Source organism: Electrophorus electricus, chromosome 7 (genome assembly GCF_013358815.1).
Source record: "Electrophorus electricus isolate fEleEle1 chromosome 7, fEleEle1.pri, whole genome shotgun sequence".
In the NCBI taxonomy this organism is placed as follows: Eukaryota; Metazoa; Chordata; class Actinopteri; order Gymnotiformes; family Gymnotidae; genus Electrophorus; species Electrophorus electricus.
Window position 1 is genome coordinate 17,113,218 of NC_049541.1, and position 18,633 is coordinate 17,131,850.

General features: G+C 40.0%; 1 protein-coding gene across 1 annotated transcript; it reads right to left on the reverse strand.

Moving 5' to 3' along the window:
• Positions 1-1,884: 1,884 nt before the first annotated feature.
• On the reverse strand, positions 1,885-18,330 carry LOC113569442 (antigen WC1.1-like). Its single transcript, XM_035527964.1, has 17 exons — positions 18,105-18,330; positions 16,447-16,749; positions 10,735-11,049; positions 10,273-10,632; positions 9,693-10,007; positions 8,964-9,269; positions 8,779-8,844; positions 8,253-8,567; positions 7,319-7,372; positions 7,084-7,227; positions 6,877-6,975; positions 3,673-3,735; positions 3,342-3,398; positions 3,174-3,248; positions 2,816-2,878; positions 2,642-2,692; positions 1,885-2,193 (listed from the first exon to the last, which is right to left on the reverse strand). The coding sequence occupies exons 1-17, from the start codon at positions 18,313-18,315 to the stop codon at positions 2,177-2,179; spliced, it is 2,814 nt and encodes a 937-aa protein (XP_035383857.1). The 5' UTR covers positions 18,316-18,330; the 3' UTR covers positions 1,885-2,176.
• Between the last annotated feature and the right edge of the window lie 303 nt (positions 18,331-18,633).

The window sequence follows — 18,633 nt, forward strand, 5'->3', positions numbered from 1 at the left end:
AAGAACATCCTCCTGTCAAAATGTAGATATAAATGCCATCAGACATCAGTGTCATTGAATGTCATTCATGTGTTAAAGACTGACAGTGCAATATAATGTAAAAATCAAAAGAAAGAGCAGTTTAACAAAATTGTTGCTGCAAGATTCTGACAGGATCAGCTTTGCATATGTAACACTGTCAGGAAAAAGCTGCACAAAGTTAATCAAACAAAAGTTGGTTGCAGATAGAAGTATATTTGGGCAGTAGTGTGGGCAAATAAAGTTATTAGCAGTACTGTATTTTCCAGAAACAAGGTGGTTATATTCAAACATACTTTCTACACTATCAGGAGCCTGTGAAGGTGTGATATAATCATCTCATGTGTTTTCTGTCCCTAGGCCACCTAAATCAAATACAGTGATCTGATAAAGTAATTTCTGTAATCATCTCTTTAATTTTAATGAAGTGATGAATTAAACAAACTTACTTGTCAGGCCACTACTGGTAACAGCATCATCATAATACTCAGTCTTTTCTTCATTGACATATTTTGCTGAAAAATAATATTAAAAGTTGTATGTTTACGACAATACAGCACTGACTGTGAAAGTAGAACATTATTAATTAATAATTCTGTTACAAAGTGACATCTAGTTTAAGGATCTGAAACAGTCATTAGTTGGCTGTCTTTATGGGGAGGCCAGTAATAAAACAGACATTAAATGGAACATTAGTTGTTTTAATCATGAACATTCTACTTTTATATTGTACAGTATGAGTTCTTTATGAGCACAGGACAAAATACACAGAAATGAAACACATTCAATTAATAACCCTTTATTAATTCCAAAGTTTTTACTCACAAAGCTGTCAACAATGCACGTCAAGGCATCTATTGCTCACACTTATAGGATTCAGTAGTGAGTCAAACCTTTAACACTAGTGATTTTGTTGGAGGCCTATACAAAGTAATGTGTAAGACAGAGTGTTTATCTTGACGACATCCTGATGTGAAACAGTCATTTGTTGGCTGTCTGTAATGATCCCACCAGAAACAGGCAAGAGGCAGAATGCATATGCATGAGGTGGTTTAGTAAACGAGGAAAACACAAACAAGAAGAGCAAAATAAACAGAGGCAAGAGGAAAACACTGAGGCAGGTAATACACGAACTCAGCAAACAGTAAAGCATAATCAACACACAATACAACCAACCTAACTTACCAAAATAACCAACAAACTAGAAGACACTACACAGGGCTTAAATAACCAAGACAATCAGGCACTAAACAGACTCAGGTAAACATGGGACAGGGAGAACCAAAACACGGACTGGAATGAAGGAACAGACGAGGGGCAGAGAAAATGAAACCAAGGAGCAGAACAAGGAAGTAAAGGAAAACAAAGACATGAGAGGGAAATCATAAAACAGAGACGCTAGGAGGGTGACAAATCATCACACTGTCTTTATGGGGAGGCCAGTAATAAAAAAAGACATTAAATGGAACATTAAAACAACTAATCATAAACATTCTACTTTTAGCTTGTACAATATGAGTTCTTTATGAGCACAGGACAAAATGCACAGAAATGAAAGCCATTCGTAATTGTGTAATAATATTTTATTCATTACAATGTTTTTACTCACAAGGCTGTTGTCCAGACAAATAAATCATCTATTGCTCACATTTATAGGATTCAGTAGTGAATCAAACCTTTAACACCAGTGACTTTGTTGTAGGCCTATACAGAGTAAGGTGTGCATCTTTATACAGGACAAAACAAAACAAGAACAAAACAGAATCTAAATGCTAGCTAACTGTTTATAAAACCATAATAATCTTATGAACATGCTGCTAATATCACCATGGTCATGGGTTTGATTCCCAGGGAGCACATGCACTGAATACTGATAAATGAGCCCTTGCAACAAATAACATACATCAGCCATTTCAAGCTACCAAATTCAACATTATGCATGTAATATATGTATATAAAAGGGTTAATATTGTATTTCTATGATGCTTCTATGTTTAAAATGATTTTCAAAAATGTGTTCTGGCAAAAGGGTAAAGCAAGACATTGAACCATTTGTGATCTAAACACTGTTTGAGTTTCAAGAGGTCAAATGTCATTTCCTGAGCAAAAGCACTCTCATTCATGAGGTTTTCTCTGACTGAAGCCTTTCCTCTGTGTCTTACAGGTTATCATAGTCTGCAAGTAAAAGAACAAGAGTAAATATACCAATTTAGTTTTGCAAATTCATATTTCTGTTTCTGTTTCAAATACAGGATGCTTTGCAATGTAACAAAACAAAGTGTTGATATAATAAAAACAGATAATATAATACAGTCAAATCTTTTTTTAAACATACATTATTGATGCTTTTTAGATTTGGTGATTCTTCAAAGCACACAGATCACATGTCTATAATGTTTTAGATTGGTCCGTATTCTCACAGCACAAATTATCATTACACTACAATACACTCAGAACATTCTTCAAAACATCAGCATTATCATTACATATTATCATCAAATGTCAGATTCTACATAGAGGCCAGTCCATCTTTAATTAACAATACGCAGTGAAGCTGGAATGTGCAAGTAAAGAGAAAAACCTGTTATAATGGGCTCCACCTAAACTGCATCTGTATTCTCACCTGTATCACCTCCTGAGTCCTGTCCAGGGGAGATGACATCATCATAGTCCTCTGGAGTGAGAGCCACACCAGCACATGTAAACAAGTTTTAATGCCACTGAGCAACAAGTCTGACATTATTAATGTGTTGATTCTTGTGCTTAGAATTACATTATCATTTTAAGAGAAACCAACCTGTTGTAAGATGCGAGTTTGGTGCAAGAGTAACGGCATCATCATAGATCTCTATGACATCCTCTATTAAAATGTAAGATAAATACCATAAGACATCAGTGTCATTGAGTGTTATTAATGTGTTTAAAACTGACAGCGCAAACTGATGTAAAAATGAACAAAAATATCTTAAGAAAAATAATTGATAGTATATGTATCACTGTCAATGTTACAAGACAAAGCTGCACAAGGTTGAAGTTGTATTAATGTTGCAAATTGACAGCAAATTACAGTTACCTATTTGGGCAGTAGTGTGAGTAATGAAATGATTAGTAGAGCCTACATTTTCTAAAAGCAAGGGGGTTTTATTCAAGCATACTTGCTACAGTATCAGGTGTCTGTCCATGTGTGATGTCATTGTAATTATCCTGTGGATTTTCTGTCCCTAGATCACCTAAATCAAATAAAATGAGCTGATGGAGTAATTTCAGTCATCATCTCTTTCATTTCAATGAAGTGAGGAATTAAACAAATTTAATTGACAGACCACTACTGGTGACAGCATCATCATAATACTCAGTCTTTTCTTCACTGACAGATTTTGCTGTAACCGAAAGAAAAGTGAATTTGTTGTAAATTATATTAAGATATATGTTGCATCCAAAGAGAATTGTCTATGAGAACAGTCACCAAAACTCTACAAGGTAACACATCCACAAGGTACCACATCTGGCACCCACAGCACACTGACTAAGGAGTTTTTAAAAAGTTGTATGTTTACGACAAAACAGCATTGATTGGAAGTATAAGATTATTAAAGAACACTATGATTTCTATCAATTCTAATATTTCTCTGTGAGATGTAATCCCACCCTTACCTGAGAGAAGCTCTTTACCAACATCTTCATAACCAGAATGCTGAGCCTCTGAGTTGATATATTCTGTCAGAAGAGAACAGAGCAATCATGAAACATGCTTGAAACAGGAACTTATGAGCATCTTCCTTCAGGGATAATAATGAGCTGTGAGAAAAACAGAATATTTGTCCAGTTGACTGCCATGTCTCCATACAATACAAATACAATAATCCAGGGGTGTCACTAGACCCAATTTAATGGAGCATATGCCCCACTGAAATGTTTCCATGCCCCAATATAATCACTGATAAAAGTCACTGAGCTAAAATTCAGTACAAAATCCATAATGCTTTACATTTTAACCTTGTTGAGTAGAACTATACCATGTAATCCCTGTAGTGAATTTATATGTCCCATAATGACCCAGTATCTTTCCAAATGCTTGAGCAGCTAATAATAATAGTGATGCCAGTGTTTAAAAGCAAGTCAGAAGACAAGGTAATGATCATTTAAAATCTACTCACATATAACCATTTCACTTACCAAAAAACACATATTGAACCATTAAAATGAAGGCACTGGTTAAGTTAACAAGGGGGCACTTCTAACTAGATAACCCAAACTTAGAAAATGAGAAATATAACCAGTAAACTATTCATTTTGCACATTTGTGTTATTTAGTTAGCATGAACTGGTGATGCAAAAACAATCACAATTCACATGTAGTTTTATCTCTCAAAGGAAACATTTCATAAGATTATTTGATGAGAACATGTGAAAATAGTATTAAAATTAAATGCAAGATCTTTAATGTAACGTATTAAATAGAAATAATTTTTCACATGACAGAAGTGAGAGAGCAGGGAATAAGAGTGAGAAGAGAAGAAGAAGAGAGAGAAAGCATGAAAGCAGATGCAGAACAGGTAGAAGTAGTAAGAGAGAGTGTAAGGGCTGGCGCCAGGCCGAGGCCCCTTCCGGCTAGCAGAGGGAGGCCTCGAGTCAACCACACCACTAATCAGGCTTAACATCCAACAGTTGGGCTAGACCTTATATAAGCCCAGTGAACCAGTCATTCAGTGCTGGGTCTTTGCCAAAGTTCTGAGCTAAGCTCCTAGCCGGTAACTTAAGGTATTGAGGTCTGAGCTCTCGTACTACACCTCACTTCTGTGCTGTGAGGGTGTCCGTGTTTTCACTCTCAAGTCTGTCTTTCTCTGGATGCTTCCCTTAGCCATTCAAGTTCCTCCCTGTTTTGTGGTTTTGTTTGGGAAGTTTTAGTTTGAGTTTTCCCCAGTGCATCGGGGTTGCCATTTCTTCCTCTGGCGTCCTATGTTCTCCCTTTTTTTTCCACGCTCAGCGTGGTGTTTAGTTTTTTCTTTTGTTTTACCTGACCCGAGCTCTAACTGTTCGGCACACGGGCCCACCATTGTTAGAGCATGGTTGCTCACCCAATAGGCTGTTGGTGTCATCACCCATTGACCTGGGTTTGAGACCACCTTACAGAGAGCAGGGAAAGGAGCAACAGAAAAGCATAGGCACAGTTCTGCCCCTCCTACTGACTGGCAAACAAAGGGGCTGAGCTATACCCTCCTTCATTCTGTGTGTGTCTCAGTTTAGAAGATAGTCTTGAAATACCCCTGCACCACACATGCAAATAAAAACACACAAATATGTGCACACACTCTGTCTAACCTTTATCCTCTTAGTCTTTCTGTCTGTCGGAGCTACACAGAGTCACACAAAGATTTAACCCCTTACCTCTTCCTATTGCTCTTTCTATGTATCTCTGCTTCTCTCACACACTCAAGCCAACTCAAACAATCATGCACACACTCACCTTATCTCTCTTTCCCCTTCTTGTTATTTATTTCACTCTCTGTTTCTCTCCCTCACACATAGTAACACACTCAAGCATACACTTGAGACAAAAAGCAAAAGGTGTAAGCATACATTTCTTCAAAACCTAAAAGAATTACACACTCCAACTTTGCCTAACCAGATACTTCTCAGCAGTATTCCCACAATTACAACTTGCCCTCTCAACTATATAATTATTTAAATATATTACTTTACATCACATTTACATATTCAGGATGTAAAAAAAAGTGCCTAGAGATAAACAACTGGAAAGGCACCAAATTGAACAAAGAAAAAACAACATTTGGCCATTAACAGCAATGACTGACTTGAGGTCTAAAGAATATATCAAAGGGTAAAAATCTCATGTCTAAACAGGACATAGAAATTTCCATTTATGACATTTAGCAGACGCTCTTATCCAGAGAGACTGACAAAAGTGCTTTGTCATTTATTCATAGAATATCCTAGTACAGTACAGTAGGATAGAGTCCAACAATGAAGTATGCCTTGTCCTACAGACAAGATTACTGCACTAGTCTTTATACTGGCCTAAACAAGTTCACAATTAAACTGTTACATCTTATTCAAAAGGCAGCTGCCAGAAATCTTACCAAAACAAATAGAGTTGAGCACATTGATTCCAGTTTTCACATTCTTACATCCACTACCAATTCATTTCAAAGTTCTTCATTTTTGGTACTTCTATATATAATTATATACAAACAATTGTATATAAATCACTGAATGGCCTAGAACCAAAATACATCTCTGATCTACTGGAAGAGTACAAATCCAATAGACCAGTCAGGCTAGTCAGCTAATGCTGCCTAGAATCAGAACCAAATATGGTGAGGCAACTTTTAGACAGTATGATGCTAAAAGCAATCACAACCTTCTTAATGTTAGATATACCCCAAATGTTATTGTTTAGATTGACAATGTTCTTGTTTTCTTGTGCCTTTATCTTTTAACTTGTAATTTTACTTTACTTTAAATCTACTCCTATTTTTTAAAGCCCTTTCTGAGGTGACAGATCTCAGCCTTTATTATTTAAAACCTTTTTCCACTCAACGTTTCTATAAATTTGAGTAAAGTACCTTGAATTCCTATTGTGCATGAAAGGTACTATATATTAAAACTTGCCTTGCCTTACAGTGATAAGGCAGATAGTTATCATGATACTGCTCAGATCTCTTAATGTAGTGAGCAGCAAGATGTGAAATGTCATAAGGTATGAAAAGAGTGCGATACAGTCACACAGCTTCAAAATAACAAATATAACACACAAGCTCTCTCATTTTTCTCTCACTCTGTCTGTCTTTCTTTTATCTCTGTCATACACACTAGGAATGCCTGCATATTACTCACCCTTTTGAGCTGAGATGGGAGTTCTTTCATTGGTGATTCTGTGGTCAATCTCCTCATAGATTACTTCAGGCAAAGTCTTATGCCTGCTCTTAGAGAGCACTGGATGTGAAGACAGGAGGAAACATGGCTCCAGCAAATGAATGACAGACTGAAGGATTAATGATGTAAGATGTCTGAAACCAAATATTATCAGTCAATTTACTCTACCTCTCCTGAGCACTCGGTTCTGGTAAACCAGCCCAGAGAGAAGCACTAAGGCCAGGAAGAGCAGCACTCCCAGTACCAGCAGGACCACTGGAGAGGTAGCTGGTTGAGGTAGAGGTCGACTGGTTGTTATCTCAGATTTACTAACTGGACAGGAAATTGCAAAAGAGAACGTGTATAAACAGTATTTTCCATTTGAATGTTTTAGAAAAATGAGGGAGAGGAATGAAAAAAGGACCTGAGATGGAGTCGGTGGTTACTTTGCTTGTAATAACAGGGGTCAGGGAGATGTCTAGAATTAGAGAACCAAATCAGTTAGGTGGACACAGAACTCACACACACATACAAATCAAAGCCATAACTAGCTCTATTCTCTAATTGACCCTAGCAAGTATATGTTTGTTATCATTTAAATCACATTTCTTTCTAGACATTTTTGATATTATTATTGTTGCTGTTGTTGTTATTGATGTTGACACTCATAATGATGATAAAGATTTACGTGTAAAATCCAGCATTTCTAAGGATATTCAAAAAAAAAAAAATAATTGTCACTAATTTACATTGTCACGGACCAAATGTCAATATTTAATTGTGAGGTTGGCAGTTCTGGTAAGCCAAAAAGCAATTCATGAATAATGAAGCTGTGGATGACATTTTTATTTGCTCATTTTTTATTCAGATTTGACTGTATACTAATACTACTTCAATGTATAAGGACATGTATTTTCAGGGCTATACATTAGTTAGGAGGGAAGAACTTAATTACTAGTTTCTTCTCATTTCTTTAACTGTTATCTCACTTCTTTGCACCTCTTCCTCGTGACTTAGCTCCTCCCTCTGGGGACATGACAAAATGATGCAAGGATGAGATGTGAGGACAGAGGGCTCAGTGACAAAACTTCCACCCAGAGTCCTTGCTTACTGAGGCACAAGTTTAAAGCAACATGACTAATTGATGATGTGCTGCACAGGTGTATCCCTCATCACCAGGTTCAACACCCAGAGATGCATAACAAGGTGTAATTAGACTACAAACTAAAAAAACATCAAAACATTGCAAGCACAATTTCTATTTTTCAGCTACTGAATTTGTCAAGGTAGTTATTTATTGAATTTATTGAATTTATTGAATTATTGAATCCAAAACCCTGTCTGAGGTATCCTCTGACCTGCACAAGTGACGCCAGCATCCTCTTTGTGGGAGCAATCAGTGTGGTTCTTCAGTGAATAACTGCAGTCCCACAGGTGAATCTCATCCCCTCTACACTCCACTCTGTTCAACCAGATCGCCCCTTCACCAGCACCAAAGGCAGCACTCCCATTAGCACTCAGTGCCTTCCCACAGCCCAGCTGTCTGCAGACCACCTCAGCATCCCTGATGTCCCACTGATCATCACAGATGGAGCCCCACACAGCATTATGATAAACCTCCAGCCTCCCAGAGCAGCTTCCCTTTGGTCCACTCAGCCTGAGAGGCAGCAGAACTATACCACAGACATATGACATGAGGAGAAAATACTGCACAGGACAGTTAGGGTAGTAACATAACTGTCTGGGTTCAGCAGATACCACATTTCTTGTCAGCTTTGACTGTGTGAAGTATTGATGTTGAGTAATCCATTAAAATTTACAATGACTAGAGTAAGATATTGGAAGAATTTTTATTCATGCTCTCATTAATCAATGCATCCTTACCTGAGCACTGTCCTTGATGGGGAAATGAAGAGCATTTCACATGTTTTTGTAATTGTTTCTGCACTCCTGTGAGTATGGTAATATAAATTATGATTGCAGATTTAACATTTATGAGCATTTAATTATTAACTTCTCAGCTACTTGATATCTGCAAGAATCTTTACATGCAGGGAGAATCTGCCTACCTGAACAGGTAATGTGAGCCACCTCCTTGTCATTATCACACTTGTTGTGCCCCCAGGGGTCAGATGGGCAGTGCCATAGAGTGGAGTCATGTTTCCTACATTTCACCTGATCCAGCCAGTTAGGAGATGATTCCACTCTTGCTGTGGCCCCAGACTCCCTGCCTGTTTTTCCACAGTTCAGCTCTTGACAGATCAAACTTGCTGTTTCCTCATTCATCCCATTCACACACACATTCCCCCAGGTTCCATTGTAGAACACTTCCAGATTCCCTTCACACCCCTCAGTGAGTCTGATCTCTTTAAACTCTGGTGAGAGAAAATATGCAGACAACTGTTTTGTCAATCTTTATATGATTCTTAAATGTTTCTACATGAGAGCTCACTCTACCCACATTATAAACAGGCAATTGCCATCAGTGTCTGCTAATTACTGTTATTTATGTTTCTTTAAACCCATATGAAACTTAGCTTTCTTAACAAAACTGAAATAGCTAAAAGCAAATTAAAATGAGTATTATTAAATATGACACTGCTTTGGTGCAGTTTGGGATTCTCTTCTATCAGAATTATTAGATATAATTATTGTACGCTCAATGTCATAGAGTTTTACATTTGACACTTGCCTTTGAACTGTGCAAATGTGTTAGATTTTATGTTATCACTATACACTTTAAACAACAAAATACAAGTAAATCAAATTCAAGAACAGCTGCAGTCAGCATACTTCACCTGAGCACACGACCCCTATATCCTCCTTGTGTCTGCAGTCATGCTTTCCCCTAGATTGATACCTGCAGTTCCACAGGGACGTCTCGTTTCCCTCACACTGCACCTCATTCAGCCATATGGGCCCGGTTCCTGGACCAAACCAGGCTGGTACGTAGGCACTGAGGGCCACTCCACACTGCAGCTGCCTGCACACCACCTGGGCATCCTCAATATCCCATGAGTCATCACACACTGTCCCCCACGATCCACTGAGGAAAACCTCCAGCCTTCCTGCACAGTCTACCCCAGAGCCAACCAGCCTGATGGAGGAATGGGCTGGAACACACACACACACACACACACACACACACACACAAACAAACAAAATGTGTATACTCACACAGTCACACCTTAATTGTCCAGAACAGTTCAGACAGTTTAAACTCTGGTTTTGATTTACATAGAATTGTTCCACCAAAATAAGAACACCAGGTTATTATTTTTGTTAATGTGACAAACATCATAAACGTCATCCTGACACAACTGGTGTACATTTTAGAGTAGATTAGGCAAGCATGTTATTAATTTTGTTAACAATTACCAGGTTTTAGGTTAATGTAACAATTACCAGAGCAGGTGATTGACAGCTGTTCCATGGAGCTGCAGGAGAGGTTGAGGAGGTGTGCACTGCTGCAGTTCCCCAGATGAGCTTCACTCCCAGAACAATTGAAACCCGTCACACACATTTGCCTGTGTTGATCAGGACTGGATGGAGAGGAGCTGGAGAAGTTTAGCACAGAGCCACAGCCCAGCTGTCTGCAGATCACTGAGGCCTCAGGCACACTCCAGGAGTCCAGGAGAACTCTCCTCCAGTCCTGGCTGAAGTAAACCTCAACCTGCCCCTCACACTCCCTCCCTCCAGACAACCGCACTTGCCCCTCATGAAAGGCCTGAGAGGAACCTGAATGGGAATATAATTAAACATGTAAATTAATAAGCTTATTTTAGCATGCAAAATATCACTAATTTCACTAATGTGGTGAACATGAGTGGAAGAGCTCACCATTGCAGATGACTCCAGCATCCTGTTTATGAGAGCATACTGCTCGACTCCATGATGAGATGGGACATTCTGACAGGTGTGTCTCATTCCCATGACAATTAAAAACATCAGCCCAGGTGCGGCCGCTCCCCTCCCCAAACCAATCCGCCGCCAACAAAGCTACAGCACTCCCACATTTCAGCTGTCCACAGAGGACACTGGCAGCTCTCATATCCCAGCTAGCCCCACAAACTGAGCCCCATTCACTGAGATACTGGAGCTCCACTCGACCAGAACAGGAGTCCCAGCCGTTCACCAGATGTGCTGCTGTGTGACCTGTAAAACAACACAGAACAGATCTGTAAAAAAGACAAGAACAACACTTATCTTAGTATCTCATAGTTGCATAATATTTCTGACAAAAAATGGTAAAGACTAATTCTTAACCTGAACATATTAGTCCCACATCCCTGTAATGGGAGCAGTTCTGTTTGACTGAAGATGGACAAAGAGTAATCTCAGATTCATTGCCCCTACACTGAAGCTCCTCTGTCCACACCAGGCCCTCCCCTCTGCCAAAAGCAGCTGCTCCCAGCACTTCGATAGGATGCCCACATCCCAGCTCTCTACAAACAACCTCTGCATCCTGTTGGTCAAAATTAGCATCACACACTGTGACCCAGGTCTTCCCATGAAGCATCTCTACTCTCCCAGAACACAGGTGAGGACCATCTTTAAGTCTGGGCATTTTGTGACCTGTGTGTAAAGTAACATCATTAACACAATGGACAACACATATAAGAATGAATTGTCTACAATCATTCAGTTACTTAAAACATACTATGAAATTTAAAGTCAGATTCATCTCATCTATGTTCTGTGTGTGATGGGTCTAGAATTACTCACAAATATGATATTTCTGATGTTTATACAAATCATGCTAAAAGAGATTAATAGGAAATAGACTGATTGAATAAACATACTGATTTAAACATACCTGAGCAGATTAATTCAGCATCATAATAATGAAGACAGCTATGTTTACCCCAGCCCAAGGATCCACAGTGTTTCACTGTAGACTCAGTTCCACTGCAGTCCACATGACTCATCCAAATTTGTCCTGATCCTGGTTTGTAACCTGCAGTACCACTCAGTATCTCTCCACAGCCCAGCTCTCTACACAGCACTACTGCAGCTATTGTGCTCATACCAACAAGCACACACTGTTCCCCACTGTCCTCTATGAAGAACCTCCACTCTCCCAGCACAGCGACTTCCACCATCCACCAGCCTCACACTGCCTGTGTATGACCAAGAAGAAGAACATGATAGAGTAACAAAGAGAGACAGACAGATCATCATGTACAATGGGTTTTTAACACAGAAAATGTGTTTTATGTAAAATGTGAAATCAGTTTTAAAAAAAACTATTCTTACCAGCACACACCAGTCCCACATCACTGTCATGAGAACAGTCATGTTTGACTGCAGCTGATCTTGGACAGGAGTAAATATCCGATTCGTTGCCTCTACACTGAAGCTCTTCTGTCCACATCTGGCCCTCCCCTCTGCCAAAAGCAGCTGCTCCTAGCACCTCCACAAGAGGCCCACAGCCCAGCTCTCTACACACAACCTCTGCATCCTGCTGGTCAAAGTCAGCATCACACACTGTGGTCCAGGTCTTCCCATGAAGTACCTCCACTCTCCCAGAGCAGCGAGGACCACCAACCAGCCTTACTCCTAAAATATTAGTATGGGGAATAGAGACCATGTAACTTACTTACATTATTGATTTTTTATAATATTGCACTAGTTCAGACTATATCAGACCATAACCTGGTTCTGTTGTCACCCTCATACTGGTCTGTTGTCTTAAAACAACCTGTGACAAAGAAGTCAATAAGGAGGTTTCACCAGGCAGCGGAGGCTCTGCTGGTTTGCTATGAGACTACAGACTGGGAGGTGCTCTATGAATCAGCTGGCAAGGACATTAATAGTATCACAGACTGCATCACCGACTATATCAACTTTTGACATCATTGTTCCTGTCAGGTGGGTATGTTGTTTCCTTAACAACAAGCCATGGGTCACCAAAAGCTGAAGGAACTTCTTAATAGGACAAAAACAGCCTTTCAGACTTAAGGACAAAGAACTATTGAAGGGGGTGCAGAAAGAGTTCTCCAGGAGAACAAGGAAGCCCATAGAAGGAAGCTGGAGATGAAGCTTCAGCAGAATACAAAGGAGGTGTGGACAGGCATGAAGCAGATCACTGGCTTCAAAATAAGGCAACAGACTGTTGAGGGCAGTCAAGACAAGGCCAATGAGTTGAATGTGTTTTTTAACCGGTTCAGCACAACACCCTGCGCCCACACCTGCAGGGGCATCTCCCCCACTTCCTCAACATCAACACCTCTTAAACATAAGCACCCACCCCCTCTTGCCCTACAGTCATTATCTGTTGATTCGCAACTTTCACAACTCCCCCACCCAGAAGCAACAACCAGCCAGGTGAAAAGACAGCTTTAAAAGCTTAGAGTCGGCAAAGCTACAGGGCCGGATGGAATCAGCCCAAGGGTACTGAAGGTTTGTGCAACCCAGTTGTGTGGGATCCTTCAGCAGCTCTATAACCTGAGCCTTAAGCAGGAGACTGCCAATGTGGTGGAAAACTTCCTGCCTAGTTCCTGTTCAAAAGAAGTCTACATCTTCCTTAAATGACTACAGACCAGTAGCGCTCACATATCACATCATGAAGGTCCTAGAAAGACTAGTGCTGTCATATCTTAGACCTATAGTCAGCCCTTTCCTGGAGCCTCTGCAGTTTGCTTACCAGCAGCAGGTTGGCGTGGATGATGCTGTTATCTACCTACTGCAGAAGGCACACACACATCTGGATCAGATCAACACCACTATAAAAATCACCTTTTTTGATTTCTCAAACATATTCAACACCATCCAACCTGTCAGACTGGGGGAGAAGATGGAGAGACTGCAGGTGGATGTGTCCATGATTGCCTGGTTCAAGGACTACCTGTCTGACAGACCCCAGTATGTGCAGCTGGGAGCAAGCCGATCTGAAGTCTTGGTCAGTAACATTGGCGCACCACAGGGAACTGTACTCTCACCTTTCCTATTCACCCTGTACACTACTGACTTCCAGTATGGGTCTGACCTATGCTATCTTCAGAAGTTTTCGAATGATTCTGCGGTGGTTGGATGTATCAAGGATGGTCAGGAGGGAGAACACAGAAATGTGGTTAACAGTTTTGTAGAGTGGTGTGAGAGGAACCATCTGCTCCTCAATGTGGACAAGACCAAGGAAATGGTGGTGGATTTCAGGAGGAGGAGGACAACAATCAGACCTATTACCATCAAGGATCAGGATGTTGAGCAGGTGGTAACATATGAATACCTTGGTGTCATCCTTGACAATAAACTGGACTAGAAGGGCAACTCAGATACTGTGTCCAGGAAGGGGATGAGTAGACTTTATTTTTTGAGGAAGCTCAGTTCCTTTAATGTGACCACCAAGATGCTGACAATGTTCTACCGGTCTGTTGTCGTGAGTGCTATCTTCTTTGCAGCTGTGAGTTGGGGAGGTAGCATCAGAGGAGGAGACACAAACAAGCTCAACAAACTGATCAAGAAGGCTGGCTCAGTCCTGGGCTGCTCTCTGGACAGTTTTTAGGTGGTGGTTAAAAGGAGGACAGTTAACAAACTCACAGCTATCCTGGGCAATACTTCACACCCCCTCCATAATCTACTGGCCAGACACTGGATCACTTTTAGTCACAGACTCATTCTGCTCCACTGTAGTAAGTAGCTGTACAGGAGATCATTCGTTCCAACTGCGATCACACTGTACAATCCTTCTTCTTTTTGTCTGGACACTACTGAGTGGTATTAAGCACTAGATAATCGTACTTACTATTAATATCCACTGTATTGTCATTCTCTTCTGCATTCACTGCACAATCATATATACACACCTAACTGAATGTTTGTATTGCACTGTCACTTTACCTGTTAGACTGTAAACAGTGAATGACCAGAATGATTGGTTACCGCACCACTTTTACACGTTGCACAACACAAACATACTATACCTTTGTATCTTAGTTCTTATTACATTTCTTATTTTTATATATTGGGTTTTTTTTTTTAATTTGACTGCTTTTTTGCACTGTTGCCTTTTTTGTACCTTGAGCTACTGCAATATGTCAATTTTCCCCTAGGATTAATAAAGTGATCTATCTATCTATCTATCTATCTATCTATCTATCTATCTATCTATCTATCTATCTATCTATCTATCTATCTATCTATCTATCTATCTATCTAGTTCATGCATGGTTCTTCATTAATGGCAGCAAATAAGAAATATATTATTAGAAAATAGATTTTGTGGGTGGTCTATTAAGTGACAAAGGATAATTTAATTTCCTTTACAAAAACTGAAGAAAGAAAGCATAGCTATTCTTTCTGAAAAAGGAACTCCACAATAATTGTTAAAAACTGATCTATCATAGCATGTCACATTCATAGGTTCATGTCCATAGAAGCTTCTAATGATAATGATGCCATGCTTTGCTTTTATTAAACAAATATAAAATTGAGATGCACAAAATTTGTAATGTCATAAGTGGCATAACAAAGTCTGAAAGCTAGCAAATATGCAGAAATGCCAGTCGAGGTGAATATATCCAGTCTAAAGATTAATATAATTTACCTGAGCAGATAACTCCTGCATGATGACAGTCACTAACCCTTCCACTTGAACCACAGTTCTTCAGCATAGACTCTGATCCACTACAGGCCACTTTATTCATCCAGATTGGTCCTGATCCTGGTCCAAAGTGAGCTTTACCCACTGCATCTAGAGCCTCCCCACAGCCCAGCTCTCTACACACCACTGCAGCATCTCTCATATCCCAGTCATCATCACAAACTGTTCGCCACTCTCCTCTATGAAGAACCTCCACTCTCCCAGTACAAGGCCTGCTGCCATTCGCCAGCCTCACCATGTCTGTATGTCAGGGAGAGAGAGAGCGAGAGCAAGAGTGAGAGAGAGAGAGAGAGAGAGAGAGAGAGAGAGAGAGAGTGTGTGAGAGAGAGTGATTAAGTTGGGAGGGAGGGGGGTATGCATAATTGTCATGTAAGTCACTGTTGTTACACACAGGCCACCAGATGGAGGACTCAGACGCTTCCCACATCCACCACCAGAGCTCACCTGCTCCAGAATACTGAATGGTTGCCATGGTTCTTAACTCTGCACACTAAGAAATGTTTGGAACTCTTTAACTGTATTATTTAAACTCGCTTGTTTTATTCTGAAGTCTTGCCACTTTTCTCTGTCTGCATTTCTGAACTATTTATCTGATGCATTTGGCTCTTTTTGTTTCTGACCCTCCTTTTTTAATGGTTTGTGATCTTCGCCATTTGTGTTTTGGCACTGATGCCTGATATAGAATAATTCCCTGGTTTTCTGCCTCTATACTTGTTAAGACTACACTTATTGTTGCTCTGTCCTCTTTAACTATTTCCACAGCAAGAAATCTGTAAATTAATCCTAATACTTCTCGAGCTTCAGCATCACCATTACAAAGAGAAAATGCTAAAATTATATATAATTCATATATAGTTAAAATTCTATAACAGAATGGGTTTAAATTGTAAATAACTTACATGATTAGTGTCAGAAAATACAAGATTAACTGTGAATGATGCATTTCTTACCAGCACACAACAGTCCCACATCATTGTCATGGGAGCAGTCATGTTTGAGAGTAGATGATTTTGGACAGAGGTGAATCTGGGATTCATTGCCTCTACACTGAAGCTCCTCTGTCCACACCTGGCCCTCCCCTCTGCCAAAAGCAGCTGCTCCCAGCACCTCCACAGGAGGCCCACAACCCAGCTCTCTACACACAACCTCTGCATCTTGCTGGTCAAAGTCTTCAACACATACTGTGGCCCAGGTCTTCCCATGAAGCACCTCTACTCTCCCAGAGCAGTGAGGACCACCAACCAATCTGACCCCTAAAGTATTAGCATAAAAGAACAAAGAAAATTCAGTGCTTCCTAATGATTATTATTCACATGTTGAAATATGAATGTATTTGTTGGGCCATTAAAGTCTCAACCCTTAAAAGTCATGGAAAATCTTGAGTTGGAGGTGGTAAAAATACAATAATATGCATTATATTTTTAGATTCATAAATGACAAAGGCAAGGAAATTAATAAATGTTCAGTAGTAAACTGTATTATTTGAGTTTTATATTGAGATTTAGAGCATCTTACCTGAACAGATGACTCCAGCATTTTTGGTTTGATTACAGTCATGTTTACCCCAAACTGCTGATGTACAGTTCTTCAGTGTAGACTCTGATCCACTACATTCCACATCATCCATCCAGATTGGTCCTGATCCTGGTCCAAAGTGAGAATTACCCAGTACATCTACAGCCTCCCCACAGCCCAGCTCTCTACACACCACTGCAGCATCTCTCATATCCCAGTCATCATCACACACTGTTCCCCACTGTCCTCTATGAAGAACCTCCACTCTCCCAGCACAGTGACCACCACCGTCCATCAGCCTTACACTGTCTGTGCAAAATGAAAATTAGGAAGAAAGAAAGAGGTAGAGAGGTATGGAGACAAATCGGTAGAAAAAGACAGTTGTGGAAGAGATACAAAAAGGATGTTAAAATCTTACATAACTTATGATTATAGTTTGATAAATACATGTTTATATATGAATTAACCCAAATCTTACCCCCACACACTAGTGCCACACCATGCTCATGAAAGCAGTTGTGTTTAAGTGTAGATGATGAGGGACAGAGGTGAATCTGAGATTCGTTGCCTGTACAATGAAGCTCTTCTGACCACACCTGGCCCTCCCCTCTGCCAAAAGCAGCTGCTTCCAGCACCTTCACAGGAGCCCCACATCCCAGCTCTCTACACACAACCTCTGCATCCTGCTGGTCAAAGTCAGCATCACACACTGTGTCCCAGGTCTTCCCATGAAGTACCTCCACTCTCCCAGTGCAGCGAGGATCACCAACCAGCCTAACTCCTAAAATATTAGTATGGGGAATAGAGACACATGTAACTTATTGTGAAGACCAAGAAATGCTTAAATAGCTTAATATTAAGGTAATGCTCTAATTAATGCATGGCTCATATGGTTTTCTTTAATGTCATAAAATATCAGTAAAAACCTTTATGTACAAAATACTGCCAACATACAAGACATGACAAACACAAATAGTCAGAAAAGTTTAAGAAATTTAATATATATAAAAAGTAGAGCCATAGTGACTAATACTATATTAGGTTCTGAATTACAATCAGTATAGATGTCATATGCATATGTATTGTAGTTTACCTGAGCAGATGACTCCAGCATTTTTAGTTTGATTACAGTTATGTTTACCCCAACCTGCTGATCTACAGTTCTTCAGTGTAGACTCTGATCCACTACATTCCACATCATCCATCCAGATTGGTCCTGATCCTGGTCCAAAGTGAGAATTACCCAGTACATCTACAGCCTCCCCACAGCCCAGCTCTCTACACACCACTGCAGCATCTCTCATATCCCAGTCATCATCGCACACTGATCCCCACTGTCCTCTGTGAAGAACCTCTACTCTCCCAGCACAGTGACTACTACCATCCACCAGTCTCACACTGTCTGTGGAAGACAGAATGTATACAGTGAAGACAATCTATTCTAAATGTGAAAGTGTTTTACATAAACAAATGAAGATGTGGAAATATGTCATTACTTAAAATAAATTTATTTCTTACCAGCACACAACAGACCCACATCGTTGTCATGAGAGCAACCTTGTTTGAATGAAGATGTCGGACAAGAGTAAATATCAGATTCGTTGCCTCTACACTGAAGCTCC